General features: G+C 42.9%; 2 protein-coding genes across 2 annotated transcripts; one reads left to right on the forward strand and one right to left on the reverse strand.

The window, feature by feature from the left end:
- Positions 1 to 597: 597 nt before the first annotated feature.
- On the reverse strand, positions 598 to 8,569 carry kiaa1958 (KIAA1958 ortholog). The gene is made up of 6 exons (XM_028601972.1): positions 8,284 to 8,569; positions 6,585 to 6,893; positions 3,904 to 4,267; positions 2,806 to 2,967; positions 2,209 to 2,400; positions 598 to 1,616 (listed from the first exon to the last, which is right to left on the reverse strand). Exons 2-6 carry the CDS (start codon positions 6,882 to 6,884, stop codon positions 1,291 to 1,293), a joined length of 1,344 nt encoding a protein of 447 aa, XP_028457773.1. The 5' UTR covers positions 6,885 to 6,893; positions 8,284 to 8,569; the 3' UTR covers positions 598 to 1,290.
- Positions 8,570 to 9,407: 838 nt separating this feature from the next.
- Positions 9,408 to 20,202, forward strand: LOC114571573 (sorting nexin-18). Its single transcript, XM_028602609.1, has 4 exons — positions 9,408 to 10,880; positions 11,398 to 11,691; positions 12,604 to 12,986; positions 17,348 to 20,202. Exons 1-4 carry the CDS (start codon positions 10,084 to 10,086, stop codon positions 17,572 to 17,574), a joined length of 1,701 nt encoding a protein of 566 aa, XP_028458410.1. The 5' UTR covers positions 9,408 to 10,083; the 3' UTR covers positions 17,575 to 20,202.
- Positions 20,203 to 21,064: the final 862 nt, after the last annotated feature.

The following is a 21,064-nucleotide window of genomic DNA, read 5'->3' on the forward strand; positions in this document are numbered from 1 at the left end:
TTCTTTTTATATGTACAAGCAGGGGTTAAAGTGGGATCTGGCAGGTGGGGGAACTATTATTTATTTATTTTTTAACCTTTATTTATCCAGGTAAGTCGATTGAGAACAATTTGTCATTTGCAACAACGACCTGTCACATTCACACAGTTACACATTGATACCTGGAAGCTGCCCAGCATGACCACAGTGTGATCTGCTGGCCACTGAGTAGCTCCACTGGAGCGGTTGGGGTTGCGCTGCTCTTTCACTTTCCCCACCCAGATGTTTTTATCTTGTCGGTCTGGGGATTGAACCGGCGACCTCCCACAAGCTCGCTTCTTTAACCTTTAGGCCACCACTGCCACTGCCCAGCTATAAGGTCTGTATAGGGGGGAGGGTGCTGCTAACACAAACTCTCATTCTACCACAACACCAAATTCGATTCTCAAATGTAACACTTTAAAGTTACTTTTAAAAGGTCCCATGGCATGAAAATGTCACTTTATGGAGTTTTTTTTTTAACATTAATATGAGTTTCCCCAGCCTGCCTGTCCCCCAGTGGCTAGAAATGGTGATAGGTGTAAACCAACCTCCTGAAACATTTTCTGTTATGTAGTATTTGGTTGAAATGCCTTTATTTGTGATTTTTGACTGTAGAAAGTGCTGATATTCCATTGTGTCCACTGCTAGTAGCTACACGGCTAACGGCAATAAACAATGTCATCTGGGCTGCCAATGTTAAATTCTCCCCAATTCCGGGTCACGTTACTGCTGGAACATGTCCAACTGGGTAGTGTTGGTTCAGAAGCCTGAAGGAGGGATTAAAGAGACAGGCACTCCTACAGAGCGTCCCATACGGAGGGTGAATACAGGTGCAGCAACCATGGGCATATAGGCTTTTTTTTTTACATTAAAGCATGTACACGTTCTAGTAGAAACACAAAATGCAAGTAGAATCCTGAAAATGCTATATAATAGTTGCCCTTTAAAGAAAACCCACTTTTAAAGCTGGTTCACCTGCTGCTCTATTTATTTCCTTGTTCCGAGCAAATGCCAGGAGTTGAGTTCTCATTTAAACAAAAATAATGACTTGTGTGTTAACTGGATGCCAAATGAATCGGAGCACATGAAGCCAAATTTCCTGCTAAAATGAGGGCAAAACAGCATCCCCCAATCTGTTTCAACTGAACATTCTCTGTCTAGTGAAACTGCCAATTAGATTAATTTACTTATCAAACGAAGATGCCCGAACACCGTTCCGGCCCTCTTTAACCCCTCGAGTACATGATGTGTGTATTGTAGGCCTCTGAGTCAGTGTGTAACTATTTGTATCTTTGACACAATGGGCAGCAGTTCGCCTTTGGCCTTCATCGTTTTGACTTTGGCCTTAATGTTGTCGTCCATGGCCTGTCGGCAGCGGTGGGCGTAATGTGCCAGCGTCTCCTCTTTCTCATCCCACGGCGCCAGCGACTGAAACACCTCCGGAGCGGCCAGACTGAGCTCAGCTATGGACGCCGTACGGGAGATGGTGTTGCGGTCCACACCGACCCGGTCAAAGGCCACCTTCATGGAAACATTGCGGCGATATTCCTGGAGGGCTGCCGTGTAGCGTGCTATCACACCCTTTACGTTTTTCACTGGAGAGGACAGGGACAGCAAGAGAGACACATCAGCACATACAAAACACAAATTAATGCAATATTTAATGTTTTTTTTTCCCCTGGCTCAGAATGAGCTTTTGGGGGGTGACTACGCACTACAGTAAGCATCATCCGTTTGCATACAGTAAAGGCAATGAGTCGGTGTAACCTTATTTGACAGAGATGTATGCATTTGCCTGTTATTTCTGACAATTTGATGAACAAAAATGTCCATTATGCTTGAGTAAATAAAACCCCAATCAATAAAACTGTAAAAAAATATGAATATTTAAATGCTACCGTTAAAATCAGCCTGACTCTGGACGGTCAAAGTGAGATAAGCGCTCCTATTCAAAACAGATTTGGACAGGATTTGAATTACTGTTTCTTATTTTAAATTCTTATCGTTTCCTTTGGTGCTGGCTAAAACCTCTCGGGGGGACCAAAAACTCTTCTATGCAGGAAAAGCCCTGATTTAGTAACAAGCATGCATTCTACTCTAGGCGTGCTCATTAACCACGGAACAACACTTGTACTGTGCCAGTGTTTTGGCGTGGTTAATCCTCCCCTTGTGGTGTCGTGTCCTTACTCCTGACTCGGGGGTTTTCTCCGTCCCGGCTCCTCTTGCTCTTCAGGGTCCGGCGGCGGTCCCGCAAGCTAAGCTCTTTTTCCTCAAATGAGTCAAACATGGTCGACGAGTCGAACCCGGCCGCCTCGTCAGAAGAGTGCATGTGTGAACCTCCCGCTTCCATCGGGTTAGAGCACCCAGGCCACGTCTTCTCTGAAATCAGAAATAGGAAAATGACAGTATGATAGTTTCGAGTACATGGAAAATTATTTTTCGATGCCGCATGAATTTTGATTTTGTTTTCATTATTTGTTCAGAGAAGTAGTTCACGGATTTATTTGACTTTTTTTTTTTTTACTACTACAGTGATCATGAGTACTTTTTTCTTACTGTTTGCAATCTATTGTATTACTATTTCAATCAGGAACTTTGAATTGCAATTTTGCAGGAAAGATAATACACAAAAATAGATGTGATTTGACCTTAAAAGGCCAACAAACGGCTAACCTGCCATCATTTTAAAAGCACTGCAATTTGCTTTCACGGTAACAATAATTTGTAAGGTCACAGTGTGTGCAGTGCTGGTATAATCACAGAGTTTTCCAAATCAAACTCTACCTGGCCGCATGAAGTCACAGATGAGTTCGGCTTTTTTAGTGAGTTCCTGCTGCAGCAGCTCTTTGTCCTGCTTCAGACCGGAGATGATCTCCGTCATCTGCTGGTTACGGTTGCGTTCTGCATAAAGTAACGCTCGCAGCTTCTCCAGCTCGGGCTGCTCGCCTGCAGATTTACACACACAAATAAAACACAGCAACAGTGAGCAACAGGAAGCCAGACTATAGTATACAAACACACATATACATTGGGTTAGAAAGTCTTTTTGGGATCGTATTGTATCATAAATTAATCTAGTGTTTCAATAATAATCTAATCTTGTGTTTTCACTTCTTAACAACTAGCTAGAGGAAACTTTTTTTCCTTTAAGGAACAGGAAATCTTGAGACGTGACTTACAATCAAATGCTGCATTATAAAATGTGCTTATCCCCTATCACAGAAAAACATTCCCATGAATGTCACGAGAAGGGAGACGCTATCTAGAACATTAACTATGATTCCAAATAGAGCCCGACCGATATATCGGCGGGCCGATATTATCGGCCGATATTAGGCATTTTCCAAACTCTCGGTATCGGCATTTATAATGGCCGATAAATGAATATTTAAAAAATAAACGGATGAAACACCCTTCAACCATGTTGCATAGTTTGACCACCAGAGGGAGCTCTACTGCGTCCCTGTTGACAACACTTTGATTTTTGTTGTTGTTATTGTGTTTTTGTTCAAAGGACTTTAAGTTTCATATCTTAAGTTTGTATTTTTATGCATTTTATTTATCAGAACTTTAATATATTTTGATGTTCCTCTGTTCTGTATAAAACAAACAAGTTTATTTTTAAACTGCATTGTATTATTTTAGTGAGGACTCATAAATACCTACAAATAACTAATCTGTTTATGTTTTGTTACGCATTTCTGGATTTTTTTTTTTTTTTTTTTATATATTTCGACCGATATATTGGAATATCGGATTTTTAAATCACCAAATATTTGTATCGATATCGGCCTTAAAAGTCCTTTATCGGTCGGGTTCTAATTCCAAATCGAGACGTGCCGTCTCTGCAGGTCATTCCAAGCCTCACAACATGAGCTGTACCTGCAGTCCTCTCTGTAGTCTCTGTGGCGGAGCTGGAGCCTGTCGTGCAGCTGCCTGCTCCTAGCAGCTTCGTGTCTGGGTCCACTACGCCCTCACACCCCAGATCCACTGCTACCCCCATGCTAGCTACGTTAGCAGCAGTGGCATAATCCTCCGCAGGAGTTGCTTCCTGCTTGACCTTCTTCCCGGTTACTGCTCCTCCTGGTGCCCCGCCTCTCTTCTTGGATCGGGGGGGCTCCCAGTCGCCATCGTCGTCTGTGGCCGACGAATCGCATCCAACGATGTCAAACAGCTGGCTGCTGAACTCCTCCCCCTCCGACGCTGCTTGGCCATAGAAGAGTTCACATGGTGGCTTCGGCGTCCCCTGGAAGGTTAAGAATGAGAGAAAAGATGAGAAATTAAAGTTACAGACTGAATCTATGTCTACTATGTACTGTAAGCACTGAACGCTCACAGTAAATGCCTGCGTATGGAACTTAAAGGGACATTTCAACAAAGAACAGCTGTATAATGTCCTTTGTCACTTCGGATGAGCTTTCTATGGTCTGACGATGTCATCAGGGTTATCTTGGCTTGAGATTGAAGACGAGACGTTTTTTGACAGAAATCCTGCGTTCCAAACTGGGGCAGGGAGACGTGGGCTTTAACCAGACAGGGGAACTCAAACAAAAGATGCAAGTGAGTTGCAGTATTGGAATTGTAGGATCCAGCGTTTTTGGAGCTTCACTTGTACCAAACCAGAATTAAGTCGGGGTCTCTGGGCCTCTACGGCATCGATTTTAACCATTCTTATTTTAATGTGTCTCTTGCAAGCCCCCCGACTCCTGAGGACTCTAGAAGTGCGATACTAAACGTCTGCCTGAATGTCTCGGGTTTCAAAAAAGTGTGACTCCTATGAGTGGTGGAATCAGAAGAAACACTTTGTCAGACAGCAACTCCAGCATCATTTAAAAAAAAAATTGAAGTGCTCATATTATGCTTTTCGGCTTACCCTTTGCTTTATTGTGTTATATATATATATATATATATATATATATATATATATATATATATATTTTTTTTTTTTTTTTTTTTTTTGTGCACGTTATAGTTTTACAAAGTGAAAAAGCCCAAAGTCCACCCACTGCTCCATTGTAGTCCAGCCTTTACTCCTGGGAGTCACTTTGTAACACATTTTATAATGCTCGCCTAGCTGCTAGCGTGGCACATTACATGGCATTTTATCCAAAGCAACTTACAATTGCTATTTATGTCAGAGGTCACACGCCTCTGGAACAACTATGGGTTAAGTGTCTTGCTCAGGGACACATTGGTTGCATTGGAACCCGGATCTCCCGCACCATAGGCATGTGTCATATCCACTGCGCCATCACCACCTCACGCCCTCATACTCTGCCTCTGACTGGCTAGTAGTCCTTACCTAGCTACTGTGCATGTGCAACTCCCAACAAAGATGGAACAGAAGTGAGATGTCTCTCTCTGTAGCTAAAACGGAGAGCTCAACACACAGGGTGAAAAAAGGAGCTGCAGCAATGTGCAGTACAACAAACATGTAAAGCTATTCTGGTACAACCACTAAATACAATTTTGAACCTGAAAATGAACATAATATGAGCACTTTAACACAATAAAATTGACCACATTTCTGCAACAAAATGGTCAGTTTTTTCCAACACAAATTTATTCAGAAACTGTTTTCTGGTCAACAAAATAAAAAGAAGACTAATCACTGCCTCTTTCAAAATCTACATTTCAAGACTGTTTGGACAAATGTAGATGACAAGACTAAGTGATGTGACACGTTTTTTAGGCTACAACATTTGTCAAATACAGCAAACATCTCACTATCCGTGAGCTGCCTGTCCCCTGAACACACTGTAAAAAAAACGCGGTCTCTGAAGACAGTCCAGACTCCACAAACACCGACAAAAACAAATCGTGTCAACCTGCACAACGAACCATAAAAAACAGCATTCCAGCCAATAACCGACAAGTAGGAGTTGGTTGAGTCATGAATACGCATTGTGGAAGTAGCCTACGTGCTAACGCTGCTGCAGTGATGGCTCAATCAACTCCTTCTTGTCAGTTATTGGCTGGAACACTGTTTGTTCTGTTTGGTGGTGCAGGTTGCTGCAGTTTGTTTTTGTTGCCGCTTGTGGAGCCTGAGCTGTCTTCAGAGACCGCGTTTTTTTTACAGTGTGTTCAGGGGACAGGCAGCTAGCGGATAGTGAGGAGATGTTTGCTGAATGTGACGAAAAATGTTGTAGCCTAAAAAACACGTGACATCACTTAGAGCACCTTTAATAAGCCAGTGTAAATTGGACTTTTAAGGCTGCAAGGGAATGAGCGAGTTGTCGCTACCTTTAATCCTCTGTCAACCTTATGTTGGTAATTATTAAATAAATGAAATACAGGGGGCCACAACATTGTAGGCTGCTTTCCTTAAAGCATGCCGCCTACCGAAAGGTGTTGGATAGAGCTTACAACAGGGCAGTTTTACAGGTCCTCCCTGTTTTTAACATTGTGGATTTGTGACGAGTCTATAAGGTGGGACACTGGGACTACACCATTGAAACTGCATTTTAATTTCTTGTAGTATTATAGTTGTGCTGAACATCTCAAATTGAGATACCACTCAATTTAAGATTACACTAACAAAATAGCTCAAATCCCTTCTTCACCTTATCGGACGGACGCCGTCCAACAACCCTCTCCTGGACCTGGCTGGTATTCGCTGAGCTTCCGCTGGCGTTGCTATGGTCACTGAGGGGCCAGTGGTAGGCGTGTCCGGCAACACAACTCCACACGGCGACAGGGTCGCCGCTGCCACGGGGAACAGGTTCAGGGGTCAGCACGTTGCCGTGGGAAGCATAGGTGAGGCGCTGCAGGCTTGGGATGAGGTTGCAGATGGTGCCGTGGCTGTGAGCCCAGCGGACCAGTTTAGACAGACTGTCAGAGGTGGTCGGAACCGGGTCGGACATGATAGAAACCTGGAGAAGAGGGAGAGGACAATCATTTATACGTTTGCCAAGTTAACCTTACTTAAGATGATGGTTGTTTTTTTTGTGCACTCAGTTCTTGGGGACACGCCCACGGAGAAATTAAAATTTGTGATTCAACTGACTCAACTCTTTTCATTATACCAGAAACATTTTAAAATGAGTTTTCTTTAGTTGGTCCACCACCTTTTCATTCCACTGCACTACTTCTACTAAAATGTAAAGGAGAATCCAGCTGATCCTTAGGAAACTTTCCATAATTGTTTATGGAAATAAACTGTATATATTAGGCTTTGTCTTCAATAAAAGTCTTGGTTTGTATGGCTCAGATCTGCCGGAGGAAGTCCAAACAGCTCTCTCAGATTAAGGGTAAGGTAACTTTATTAATATCCAAAGGTAGATTTGGCTTACAGTGGGGCGTTGGGTGGGTCAGCGTCCTTTTTACAGACAAACATACACATACATACACACACACACACACACACACACACACACACACACACACACACACACACACACACACACACACACACAGACTGTAGGACATAACGTAACAAAGGAGACATCATTGTTCATAAAATACATTAAGTCAATGGTTCCGCAGGCACAATATAATAATAATAATAATAATAAACAAAATGCAGCAGATCTGTATTTGATCTGTAAGAGGCAGAGATTTAGGCAAGGATTTGCTCTAATAAATATTGAATTTCTTTAAGATTGATACATATATATATATGTTTCCTTTTTGTAATTCCTCTCTTGAAAACGTTGCATAGATATCACTATTGTCAATAGTCAAACTGTTAACGTAAGCTCATTTATAATAGTGTAGATTTTATAATAGTGCGATTAAAGAAGCAACATTTTCAAATGGATAACAAACATGATATTAATATATTACACGCCATTATAGCGCTATACAATAGGCTAATGTGTACTGTATGTGTATACAGAAAACATAATGAGCAGGCCTTAAATTTCATATTGAAATGGTATTATATTACGTTTAATTATAATTTATAGTTTTATTTTGCAAAACTGGTTAAATCAGTCTCTCTCTCTCTCTCACACACACACACACACACACACACACACACACACACACACACACACACACACACACACACACACACACACACGTCAGAGCTCCGGACTCTACAAACCTCAGTTTAACGTTAACGTTAATAATAACACAGCTGGATAAGTGACTCGTTCATTCAACTGTCACTTAATCAACCTCTCATCGGGGACAAGCAGACATGTTGTGGCTCACCAACCTGCCCCACACGTCTAGCTACACATTTGTCTGCAGTCAAAACACAAAGTCATCAGGCTTCCATCAAAGCTCCAACAGTTCAGCAACATCTCTCATATTTACCTTTTTAAGACATTCCGCAGGTTTCACATGGTCCTCATTTCTTTCGCGAGTGTCGGCCGTCTCAACCCGAGGCGACTAATAATCTTTTTATGACGCAAAATAATAGAGTTTGATCAAATGTGGGATGTAGGTTATAATAATAACCTCTGATGTAGCGTTAGCCTTAAAAACATTTGTTTAACTCCGCTATTAGCCTACATTCTTTGTCTGGAAGGATTCACAGCGCCAGAATCTAACGTGAAAGTGTCTTTACTGCCAGCTGTTGGCCAGGAGGAGGAACTGCAGGTCGTCTCCCTTTCACTGGGATGGGGATCACTGACCTCTAGCGGCGGGGTGGACCAACGCGCACAATACTATTATATACTACTATAATATATTATATTATATTATATTATATTATATTATATTATATTATATTATATTATATTATATTATATTATATTATTTTGTTTTATTTTGTTTTATTTTATTAAAAACATTTCTAAACATCATAAACGAATCTGCAATAGACTTACGGGCAGGCTAATAAAAGAGCGCCTTTACTTCATTTACCAAAAACTGAGGGTTTGTGACCATGATGACACTTAACAGGTGCGATGATACAGGAGGAAAACAATCTAAATAAATATCCTAAATAAAAATTGATTTGTAAATTGGCTGAATCATTTCATTGCAGCCTAATAAAAGCGTGTGTTTTACTAAGAGCACAATACACCTATATGTGAGTTGAATTGCTTGTATATACATCATATACTAAATAATAATACGATTGTTCTATTATTACTGCTATTATTTGTTGGATACAGGCCATTGTTTTTCCACAGAGAAGTTTAATTAGCCTACCTCGTTAAACATTCGTAAAATAACTCCCTCGTCCTCCATAAAGTCCATGAGTTGTGTTATACACAACATACTTTAAATTGACTTTTAACGGAGAGATAGACCTATATGTTTGCAAACTCGTTAAATGGTTGGTTAATAACATTCAAATAACGAATATAGGCCTATAATTGAGATATGATCAAATAGCGATTTACATTTGCCTATCGAGTTGGATGCATAGGCCTATCACATATTCAAAGTATAGGGGATGACGTGTCGACAGCCTATACAGGTAGCCTACATATAGGGTTAGGAGCTTTTAAACATGAGGTTATAGGTTTTTTTTTTCCGTGTATGAATTCAGTGACTTGACTAAACTTGCTGCTGGCTCCACCCTCCGTTACTCAGCCAGGCCACTACGTGTTAGGACTGATGCCTTTAACTTACAAGCATCTCGGGAAGAGGAGGAAAAAAAGCTTTCCCCCCGGCTCTTTTCTGGAGGAATAAAGCTGCTACACGGCCGTCGCAAGCTCTTCAACTCTAAACTCTAACCGGCGTCTTTCCTCGGAGAAAAACTATCCCGTATAAAGGCAGCTTTCCCTCTGCATTTTCCGACTTGGATTAAGTTCTGCATGGAAACAAATGATATGTGAGAGGAGCGGAGAGAGGAGGTGGGTGTCGGATAGACTCTGTTTCTCTTCTTGTTCTTTAATGCATGATTCTCGGATACAACAAGCCTGCTTGATTTTGACCAGAGTGGAAGAAAAAATAAATAAAAATAGCCTGTATAGTCCCAGTTGTTGCTGCTGCTGCTGCTGCCACTGCGTGATCTAAATCCCATTGAGGTTTCAGACTTAAAAGCTTTAAATCCCGGAATAAAAGAAAAGAAAAGTTCTTGAAGCAACAAAGACAGGAAACAGAAAAAAAAAAAAAAAAAAAGACAACAAGTGATAGCCTGTTAGTAGCCTACTAAGAATCATGGCGTTAAAGGCCAGAGTGCTGTATGACTTCCACTCTGAGAACCCAGGGGAGATCTCCATAACAGAGAACGAGCTGGTGACTCTGTTCAACGAGGAGGAGCTGGAGGGCTGGCTGGAGGGGGAGAACAGCAGGGGGGAGGCCGGCCTCTTCCCTGCCTCCTACGTGGAGATCATCAGGGACCACATCACCTCCAGCACCACCACCACCAACAACAACAACGGCCTCTCCTCGCCCCCAACCAAAGCCCTGACGCCCACCCACACCTCCTACACCTCGTCGGGCACGCAGTCTCCGAGAGGCCTCGGGGCCGGCAGCGGTGGCAGCGGCGGAGGCAGCTTCCACACCAGCCAGGGCAGCGATGACGACTGGGACGACGACTGGGACGACGCCCCTCCCGCGGCGGCCGACGCAGGGAAGCAGGGTCTGGGCAGCTCGCCCGCCATGTACCCGGTGACCACCTCGCTGCCCGGGCGGCGCGAGAGCAGCCAGCTGCAGCAGCAGCAGCAGCAGCAGGCCAAGGGCTCAGCAACGGTGGGGAGGAACCTCAACAGGTTCTCCACCTTTGTCAAGTCTGGAGGGGAGGCCTTCCTGCTCGGGGAGGCCTCTGCTTTTGTGAAGGACGGGGACCGGATCTGCGTGGCGATGGGGAAGCATGGACCGGAGTGGCAGGAGGACCCGTATCCGTTCCTGTGCACCATCGACGACCCCACCAAGCAGACCAAGTTCAAAGGCATGAAGAGCTACATGTCCTACGGCCTGACCCCGACCCACACCAACGTGCAAGTCAACCGCAGGTAGACTACAGGGGATGTCTTCCTCGTCCTCGTATCTCCTCCTTTTCTTTCCTCTCTGGGATTCCCAAACGTATAGGCCTATATCTTCGCCGGATTTCCCACCCCCCATACACTTAAAAATACATGTTTCTGTGGCTTTTCCTGTGGCCACAATTGTTCCCACAAAATGTTAAAAACAGAGCTGACTGTGGCCTTTTGCCCTCTGGAGTCCTCAGGAATCTCCCCTTTTCCTTTCTGATATTCCCTCTGCACCTTTTACATTGTTCCCCTGTCAGTAGGTCTGTCATTTCAAACCAACACTTACTCCCCTTACATTTCAGCTTCCACTTGGTCCTGCTGGGAGGGGAGGAGGGGGCAGGGGGGGTCTCTCCTTTTTCACTCCCTCTCACTGCATTTCCTTCCGTTTACTTCACTTCCCAATCTCACTTGTTCCCATTTACGGAACCTTCTCCCTGCCTTCTCACCCACTCAAAATATCCCCCAATAAACCCTGTCTCCCCTTCATATACCCCTGCAGGTATAAGCACTTTGACTGGCTGTACGCTCGGCTCGTGGAGCGCTTCCCGGTCATCTCAGTGCCCCACCTGCCAGAGAAGCAGGCCACCGGCCGCTTCGAGGAAGACTTCATCTCCAAACGGAGGAAGGGACTGATCTGGTGGATGAACCACATGACCAGCCACCCTGTGCTGGCACGCTGTGACGTTTTCCAGCATTTCCTAACGTGCGGGGCGGATGAGAAGGCCTGGAAACAGGGCAAGAGGAAGGCAGAGAGGGACGAGCTTGTCGGGTCCAATTTCTTCCTCACAATCAGGTAAGAGGCTGGGTTTTAAAATGCTCTTTGTTTTGTTATTACGAGCTCATGAAAAGCATTGAGCATTTACTGAAAAGCCTTGGTTTGCTGGATGTTAAATACACTGATGATGACTTGTTGCAGTCCAAAAACAAGGGCTTTAGAGTCACCCTTTTCCAACAGCATTCTGCAATCATTCGAGGAGAAATCCATTGTCAGAAGAGGCGTAGAGACCAACATCTACACCAATAAGAGCAGGAAATAGACCAGAATGCAATGCTGCTATAACACAGATCAGGTTTTTTAATAAGGCCCATGGTCCTGACCTTCTTTACTTGATCACTTCTGCTGCTTTATTGTCATCATCACTATTACACGCTCGCTCTACGTCTATAACCAGCCAGTGAACGTATCAAGTTACAGCCCAGTCTTTTGGAGATAGAAAGGCATTCTGGGAAATGTAGGTAATTAGTATAGCTGAAGTACAGGATGTCGGAGTTTCAGGGAAAGAAGGTACCATGAATAACAGCACTTCACACAATGTTACAAAGAATGCCAATTAACTGTGTAGAGGGGATAGACAAAATGATAGGACCACTAAGGAAAGCTTGGAATGTTACATTTTTGTTCATAGTGTGTCAAAGAGGTATGAGTCAAGTTTGTGGTGCTGGGTTACATCATAGTATTGTGTCAGATATTCCTGTTATTTTGTCCACCCTGTGGAGGATCTTTGCCCTTTAGCAAAACACTGTTATCTCTTGTCCTTGTTTCACCTTGCTGGAAGCATTAATTTTGGGAGTGCCTGATAGCGAGGAGGAGATAACAGAGGAATAATCAACAAAGATGATGTAATGCTTCAATAAATAAAAAAAAGGACTTTCAGAATAAAGCAACAAGGTCTAAAATTACCGTCTTATTGGTCCTTTTCTTCAGCACGCCGGCTGTCCCGCTGGACCTCCAGGAAGTCGAGAGCAAGATCGAAGGCTTCAAGACCTTCACCAAGAGGATGGACGAAAACATCGTGGTCGTGAACGCCACCATCAACGAGTTCGCCCGCAAGCAGATGGCAGGGTTCAAGAAGGAGTACCAGAAAGTCGGACAGTCCTTCGCACTCCTGGGGCAGGCATTCGAGCTGGACCAGCAGACCTACTCAGCAGGCCTGAACAAAGCCATCGCCTACACCGGCGAGGCCTACGAGGCGGTGGGAGAGTATTTTGCTGAGCAGCCACGCCACGACCTGGCTCCCATTTCTGACCTGCTGGACCTCTACAGAGGACACCTGGCCAATTTCCCTGACATCATCCATGTGCAGAAAGGTAGGGAAGTGTGCGTTTTCATGTGCTCTGAAATTGTAAAACCACAATGTTAGCATAAATGTAGTCTCGCTTTACCAGACCTTCCTCCACAGCGCTGCGGAGGAGGGTCTGGCAAGTCCACACAGCATTCCCGGGATGGGAGGAAAAACATGCTCCGGTTTATTGGCATTTCTTTAAACCAATCACAATTGTCTTGGGCGGCGCCGGACAGAGCCACGGTGCCGCTGCGAAATAGCCTCGGGAAGGAACTGGTTTTGGTGGAACGTGTGTACGTTCAAAAGTTGTTTTTAACCATAGTCCTCATAAATCCACCGGAATTTAAAATTCCAAAACAAAGAAAGCGGAAGGTAACGGACATCTTGCCGAAAAGTGTGAAATCTGGCGGAATTGGACCGTCGTGGATATAGACTAGCATAAATGTAAACACAGTGAGCTCATTTACAACCACACTTTCATTTCTATTGGAAGTGGTATAAATAGGCCTTTTTGTATTAGTCTGAACTCTTTCTTTGTGGGATGTAAATGGCAAACATGTCATAGTTCGGGGCAGTGGTGGCCTAAAGGTTAGAGAAGCAAACTTTTGACCGGGAGGTCCTCGGTTCAATCCCCAGACCGACAGGATTAAAATATCTGGCTGGGGAAAGTGAAAGAGCAGCGCTTGTCCCTCCTTCCCTCATTACCACCACGAGCACTGAGGTGCCCTTGAGCAAGGCCCTTAACCCCAACCGCTCCAGTGGAGCTGCTCAGTGGCCAGCAGATCAGACTGTGGTTGTACTGGGCAGCTTCCAGGTATGAATGTGTAACTGTGAATGTGATCAGGGTGTTCCTGCAAAAGAGAGGCTTCCTCACAGTGAACCTTCCCCGAATAAATAAAGGTATAAAATAAAAAAAATAAAAATAGTCTGGGGGGGGGGGAAGGAAGTTGTGCAGAAGTATGGAAAAGGAGTTATTGACAAAAAACGACTTGCAAGAAAACAGATGCATGACCTAGCATGCTTTCCTTTTAGAGGGGAGGTCAGAGGTCAAGGGTTAGCTTCAAATAGAGCTGGTAGGGACTGAGTGGTCAGGACTCTTGCTCATGGACGCCTCTGCAGGGTGGAGGGTTTGAATCCAGGGAGGATTCCATGAGGCCTCTCGCTCTCCGCGTCCAAGACTCACAAATTAATTTACTTGGATTGCAAAATAGTTCAAGATGTTTCGAAATGCCATCCAGCCTGCAGCCTCCCTATGTATTAATCACGTCAATATAAAGGCACATAATACACAGAGACCCAGATTCTGACTGTTTCAACATGTGTTTTCATTTTACTGAATTGTCAGTTTGTGTCAAAAACTAAAGCCCATGCCCAGTCCATTGTAACACCCTGGGTACTGTGAGAGGCTGTACTCGCTCACAGGAAAACACAGAAAACACACACACACCGACACACACACACACACACACACACTCAGACGTGTATAAAGGACTTGCAGAGGAGTTAGCTTCTTAGTTCCCTGCAGGTTGTGAGGAGGGAGTTGCTCCTGGCACGCAAAGTCCTGACGTTTGCCTAACCTAGAGGCACTGTTTCTATAGTCCGCTGAGCTCTGTTCTCTAGACACATTCACCGCTCCGAACTATGGAAACAAAGTCTGAATCCCAATAGTCCCTGTGGCTGACAGGAGTTCATTTCACCTACTTTGTGATTGACAAGTAACACGTTGTTTTTATGTTCACCTAAGAGAGTCTAACTTCTCCCGCACTGGGAGATTCCTGTTCTTATTATGAAGTTTTTAAGTAATAAGCTTCAGTTTAAATTGACTTCTTAACTGCAGTAACGTGTGAAATGAATATTAACGTGTCTCTTATTTGTATGAAATGGGACAGCGTACAGTAAGAAATGGATCATAATGACTCAACCAGGCAGGGGGAAACATATACCCGAAACTGACTCAAACTTAACCAAACAAATTCTCATGAAAATCATCATTAAAAACTCATAGAACTGTCATAGGATATGATACCATCATTCCTGATTTCATAGGACCTCACAAAAAACAAACAACACAAAGTCATCATTCTTGGGTACCAGCATGGTTTTCACTTCTGCAAATGAGATTTGTGGTAGGAAGAAGAATAGTAGTCTTTTTTTTTTTTATTTCTTTCAGTTTTTTTAATTTATGTATCCGTATCCCATTTAAAAAAAAAAAAATATGGGATAACATGGGATACAGCCTAACTTTTCCACCACATGCCATTTCATTCTTTCAAAATGTCCTGCTACTTACTAGACAAACACACCCAAAAGACCAAAAACATATTGTAACGTGCATGCTTTGAAAGCTAATTGATGAACATGTTTTATGAGCTATACAAAGGGAGTCATTGACTCAAAGTTCATGACAGATGATAAAAGCACAGACTCTATGAGTAATCCACCACTGCTGTCACAGGAAGCCTTTTATTGTGCTGAGTCCATGATCACATCCCCACAATGCAAAGTCTGCACTTCTGTCATAGTTGTGCAATAACTACCTTAAACAAAAAATGGCTGGTTTGGTCACAGTTTCCATAACACAGCAGTCATTTTGTCGAAGGATCTTCACGGAGAGAACAATGTTTGCACTGGTGCAGATACGAACATTGAATTACATTCTTTTGATTCAGCACACAAAGAAAACCTGACTCCAGGTTTCACATTTCACATAAACTTTCATTCCTCCTCGCTGGTCTACATTCCACAAATATCTATCTATGTCATATAGCGCTAAACATTTCTCCAACAGCACCCAATTTACAAAAACATGGCAGCATTGCAGCACAGATTAGCTAGAAAAACAGCTGCTGGGCTCTTAAAGGCGGTCATCTTTGTTGACCTCAATGCCCCTATACAGTATCGTCCGACTACGCCGGTTCTGTCTGTGAGGTCCAAAAGGCTACATCTGATTTAAATGAGTGAAGAGATTCCTGGGCCTCTTGTCCTGTGTTGCCCTGGGACTGCAGGAATGCAAAATGGAGCAGTTTTAGGATTAGTTTCCCCTCCTCCTCTTTTCTTCTCCCTCTTTTCCTCCTTCCTCTGTGATACAGCGAGTTGAAGAGTAGAAGGATAAAGAAGAAGAGGGGAGGGCTGTGTGTGTGTGTGTGTGTGTGTGTGTGTGTGTGTGTGTGTGTGTGTGTGTGTGTGTGTGTGTGTGTGTGAAAGGGGGTTCAGATAGTTACAGAACTTAACAAGTTTCCCACCAGCCAACAGTACAAGAGTTCAAATTATAGCTCTGTAATCGCCTTGGCAATGAGGAGAGCAAAGTCCAAGATAATTTCAGTTTGTTAGTGTACTTGTTCAGGTATGGCGCGCGCGTGTGTGTGTGTGTGTGTGTGTGTGTGTGTGTGTGTGTGTGTGTGTGTGTGTGTGTGTGTGTGTGTGTTTTTATTGTGTGTGACAGAGGGAGATTTAGAAAGCGAGGTCAACAAGGTCAGGAAGGAGAGCCAGCTCATCATTTCCTCCACATGCTGCCATGTTACAGCCTTACTCTGAGTTCCTCTTCATCCATTTCTTTATGGATCCAAACTATAGTACTTCCCCCTTAAAAGTTTAGACTAGACATTCTGAGTCATGACTTGGCGTTGGGTAACTTCAAGGATCCTGGAAAAAGTATGCAATAACCTTGTTTCTGTAGTATGAAAAATGCCATGGTCAGCTGGGAGAGTTTGCCTGCCTTTCTCCCTTTAGTCTTTGGAACTGTAGGTTGTGCTAGCTTGTACCAACGTTAATTCCAGGCTACCTGCCGTCACACTAGCTTCTCTAACTTACACTAATGTAATAGTGTTAAAAAGTGAAACATTTCCCTCCCATGCTACTAAGCTGTAGGTGAGGGATTTTGACATATTGACCCATGGAAACATACATTGAACATTTGACCTAGAGAAAAAAACATTGCTAATAATATAAAACTTTGAAAGGTCTCTTGAATGTGTCTTATTAACAAATATATTGAGATGGGGAACAAAGGACCGTGGGAACATAGATAGGTATCAAAATTCTCATTTAACTCTCAGCAAGAAAGCAAAATCTGTGAAGAAAAGACAAGAAACAATGCGCTAAGGCTGCTAAAAACATATATAACATATTACATTAAACATAAATATTACATATCTTATATCTTTTGTATTTATTTAACTATGCCTGTCCAGACAAATGGAGTAAACCTGAATGACACTGTAAGTTGAGCACGATTACATTTCAAAGGCTGCGTTTTTAGTCATTTCTTTGTGATTGTGGCTTTGGTCGTAGTTCTAGTTTTAGTTCTGCTCTATATTTATTTGTATACTTGCCGCGCTTCCTCAATCTTCTTCCTCTCTTACCCCTCCCTCCACCACCTTTTTCCAGGTGCACTGACCAAGGTGAGAGACTGTCCAAAGCAGGAAGGTGAGCTCCACGACCGCTGCAACATCATTTCCTGCGCCACGCTGGCTGAGATCCAGCACTTCCACCGCACGCGTGTACGGGACTTCCGCTCGCAGATGCAGCACTACCTCCGCGAGCAGATCGGCTTCTTCCAGAAGATCACCGCCAAGCTGGAGGACGCGCTTCAGAGATATGACGATGAGGAGTAGGAAGAGAGGGAGATAACGGAGAAGTTGGACTACAAAGGCCTTGAGGAAACGGGTTGGGGGTGGTGGGTTTAAAGTGGGGAGCAAATAGGGATGATGGTTTCGTCCTCCAGTAATAGAAAATAAATGTCATCCTTTGAGAGAGAAAACTCTTTGATGTTGGGACTCCTGGGCCTGGTACAAGCATTGGAAGAAATATACTACTCGTTATGAAAAAAAAATATATAGGCCACTGGGCTGTGGAATGACAACTTCTTGGATTATCTGGACGGCTCTGATTAATGTACCAGTAACAGGGATCTTGCTGACACTCCAGGCACATCTTGCAACTCAGCGGGACTGCAACAGATATTAAAAACAGCTGCTCTCAATGTGATGGGGCTGCCTCTCCATTCCCGGTTTCAGGGTCACGTGATGTCTCCATGCCTCCACTGCCTCCCCGCTTCACTGAAGCCCTCCGTCCGGGAACACAGTAACTCAACAGAAACGTACACAGCAAACTCCCCAGAATCACTTAAACTGGATGTTTTAATGATTGAAAGACAGGACTTAATGAATTGAATGATTTTTGTTATCTCTATATGTGTCTGTGTTTACTTGAATTACCTGTTCAGTATTGTTTTGATGGGACGTGATTGTTTTGTGAATATGGAAAGAGGCAAAGTGGGCGTAAAGTTGGATTTCATTACAGCTTGAAATGTGACCTACTTCTGATGTCTAACATCCCTCACAACTCGGATGCCCTCCCATCTTTAGATTATAATTGGAAGCCCTGTGTTCTGCATTCTAGTTTATGCCTTGCCAGACCTAAAACAATAATTGATCTCAGACGATCTGCTTGTTTTGAGAAGTAGCTCCACAGTTTTATTTCTTTGGGTTGCTGCGGGCTTTGGGTTATTAAAACTCAATGTCCACGTCTGTCTCTCTGCTTTCCGTCAATCAGGAAAGGTCAGAGGTACGGCCCAGGGTACTAAAGACCATAGACTGTATTAAAGAAGTGGATGTAGCTTCCAGGAAAAGTAAAGCCAATGAGAAAGTGCATTAAACCTGAATTCTATCTCATTTCCAGCCGGAGGTGACTTCACTGGTTGCAAAAAGAAGTAAGTCTGATTGAGTAAGTCTGATTGTATCTATGAGACAATGACCCATGCCTTAGGGCGGGGCTACCTTGTGATTGACACGTCGCTACCACTGCAACCTGTCAATTATGATACAGGCTTAGCAATGCATATCCATGGCAGTGTGTACATTCAAATAGCTGTGAACTTGTTTTTGGGCGCTGTCCAAGTTTTCGTCTTAGAACTTTGTCCCCTCTCACAGTGTGTTTTAGTTCATCAAAGCAAAACCTTTTGTTTGCCAAAAAAATGTCATGTTCGGTTGCACCTTGCTAACCAAGCTAGCTAGCGCTAGTGTTAGCTGTTAACTTGATGGAAACATTGCTGATATTCAGGCAGCTCTGTGTCACTGCAGCGCAGACAGTACATGCAGATGAACTGGATGACGTACGTCGGCCGGTTGAAAATTAGCAAATGTTCCATCTTAAACGTTTAGCTTAGCACAGCGCCTTTGAAGCAACACTGGCCTAACGCTCCTCCCAAGCTCCACCCTCCTGCCAAATATGGTCATTTCTGGTTCCAAAACCAAGATGGCGATGGCAAAAATGTTACTCAAGGCTTCCAAACGGTAGTCCACAAAACAATGGGTGACATCACAGTAGCTAGGTGCACTTCATTTATACAGTCTATGGTAAAGACACTTTAACACGATGGATGCTTTCCCGGCATTAAAGCTTTGAATCCAGATCTTCCAGCTTAAGGCCACAGTGTGTTTGCGTTTTCAGCGATTCTTACGAAAATCTTATGAGGGCATAGTTTTGTTTTATTGTAAAAAGACAATCTTCGTGAAGATCTATGTGTTTAGTTCACCCAATTCGGTCTTTTTTTTTTATACTGCCACTTGAGGGCACCAAAGTTGGACATTTTCCGATTCTACATAGTGGCTTTAATGACGGTTGCTCTTCTCAGTGGGCTCTACTAACCTGCTACTCTAAAGCATATCTTGGTAAACTAATAAGTAACCAATATAAACTCACAAAACTGTTTGTTGTAAGTCCCCAAAACATCACAGTATTTTGACACCAAGAGAGAAGTTTAAGATCTGGTGAATATAACCAATACAAATTGAACATAAAGTAGATCACTGAGATAATCAATTGAATGCATTACAATGGTTTACACCAGGGGTCTTCAACGTTTTTTTAAGCCAAGGACCCCTTAACTAAAAGAGAGATGGGGCATGGACTCCCTATTATTTATATTTTATAAAATTAAGTTGCATAATAAACTGTGCCTACAATAATGTGTAGGGTCGCCTAAAGCCTTTATGCCTTTTTGCATAGAATACTAAGCTAATAAATAGCCTACTAATTGTTGGCACGATTTTATATATCATGTTTAAATGTTAAACATACATGTAGCACAGTGAACCCTTAACATGAACTGTGTATGTGGATGGCCTTAGTGACTACCTTACCTATGGGCCAGTTAGCAGTAGGGATTGATGTTTGCTAATAATATGTTGGTTTCATGTTAAGACTTTTGGTAACACTTTACTTTAAGGTATCTACATAAGAGGAACATAACACTGTCATGACACTAACCATAACTTGTCATGACAAAAACCGAAGTGTTATGTCATTAAACATTTATGACTTGTTTATAATGTTCATGACACGTTCATGACAGTGTCATGTCAGTCTTATGTAGATACCTTCAAGTAAAGTTTAATTTTTTTTAAGCACTTTTTTAAAAATTAACAATAATTTGGAGGCCCCCCTGCACTGACTCTGAGGACCCCTTAGGGGCTACGCACCCAATGTTGAAGATCCCTGGTTTACTCTATCTAGTGCTGTAAATGTTACACTCGCCTAGAGTATACCTGGTAAATGTAACGTCAGGTGTGACTTATTCCTCTCCTGGGATTTTACTTCACACGGTTTAGAATGGGATACACCACCAGCCAGTCGCTAACAGTGCTCTTCACAAACCTGTAATCCACTATGATGAAACTGTTTCTTAACACTTTTAATGTAACACATCCGAACAGCATTTCAGTAGATAAATGAAAGTAGAATTTATTTCAATCATATATCTGTATTTTTGACTGTTTTCCCTAAATATAACTTATAGTTTCACTTGACCCGTTCTTTGTCTTTCATAGCGTTTTGATGAATATGAAATGTTTTGGTTATCTTCAGTATATTTAAATATTTAGTTTTTGAGTGTGAGTCACTCCAATGCTATTTATGAAAGTCAGATTAGAGTACATGTCCTTAATATTACTTTTTTTTTTTTTTTTTTTAAACAAGACACCGAATCCATCATATCTTCATATTTCCAATGAGGTTAGTCTATTATAAAAACAAATATGTATTCTGTGTGTTTTCCATGCAAAGCTTTCCCAAAGAGAAGCATGTTATCACTAGTTTTTCCTG

Source organism: Perca flavescens, chromosome 16 (genome assembly GCF_004354835.1).
Source record: "Perca flavescens isolate YP-PL-M2 chromosome 16, PFLA_1.0, whole genome shotgun sequence".
NCBI lineage: Eukaryota > Metazoa > Chordata > Actinopteri > Perciformes > Percidae > Perca > Perca flavescens.

What these genes read in the sequence shown, in the direction of transcription:
- kiaa1958 (XM_028601972.1), bottom strand. Translation starts at nt 6,884, where the DNA reads ATGTCCGACCCGGTTCCGACCACCTCTGACAGTCTGTCTAAACTGGTC. An exon ending in GACTACAGAGAGGACTGCAG is followed by an intron (nt 2,968 to 3,903) that starts GTACAGCTCATG and finishes GTAAATCTGCAG; the next exon opens with GCGAGCAGCCCGAGCTGGAG. An exon ending in CTGTGACTTCATGCGGCCAG is followed by an intron (nt 2,401 to 2,805) that starts GTAGAGTTTGAT and finishes TTCTGATTTCAG; the next exon opens with AGAAGACGTGGCCTGGGTGC.
- LOC114571573 (XM_028602609.1), top strand. Translation starts at nt 10,084, where the DNA reads ATGGCGTTAAAGGCCAGAGTGCTGTATGACTTCCACTCTGAGAACCCA. An exon ending in AACGTGCAAGTCAACCGCAG is followed by an intron (nt 10,881 to 11,397) that starts GTAGACTACAGG and finishes ATACCCCTGCAG; the next exon opens with GTATAAGCACTTTGACTGGC. An exon ending in CATCATCCATGTGCAGAAAG is followed by an intron (nt 12,987 to 17,347) that starts GTAGGGAAGTGT and finishes ACCTTTTTCCAG; the next exon opens with GTGCACTGACCAAGGTGAGA.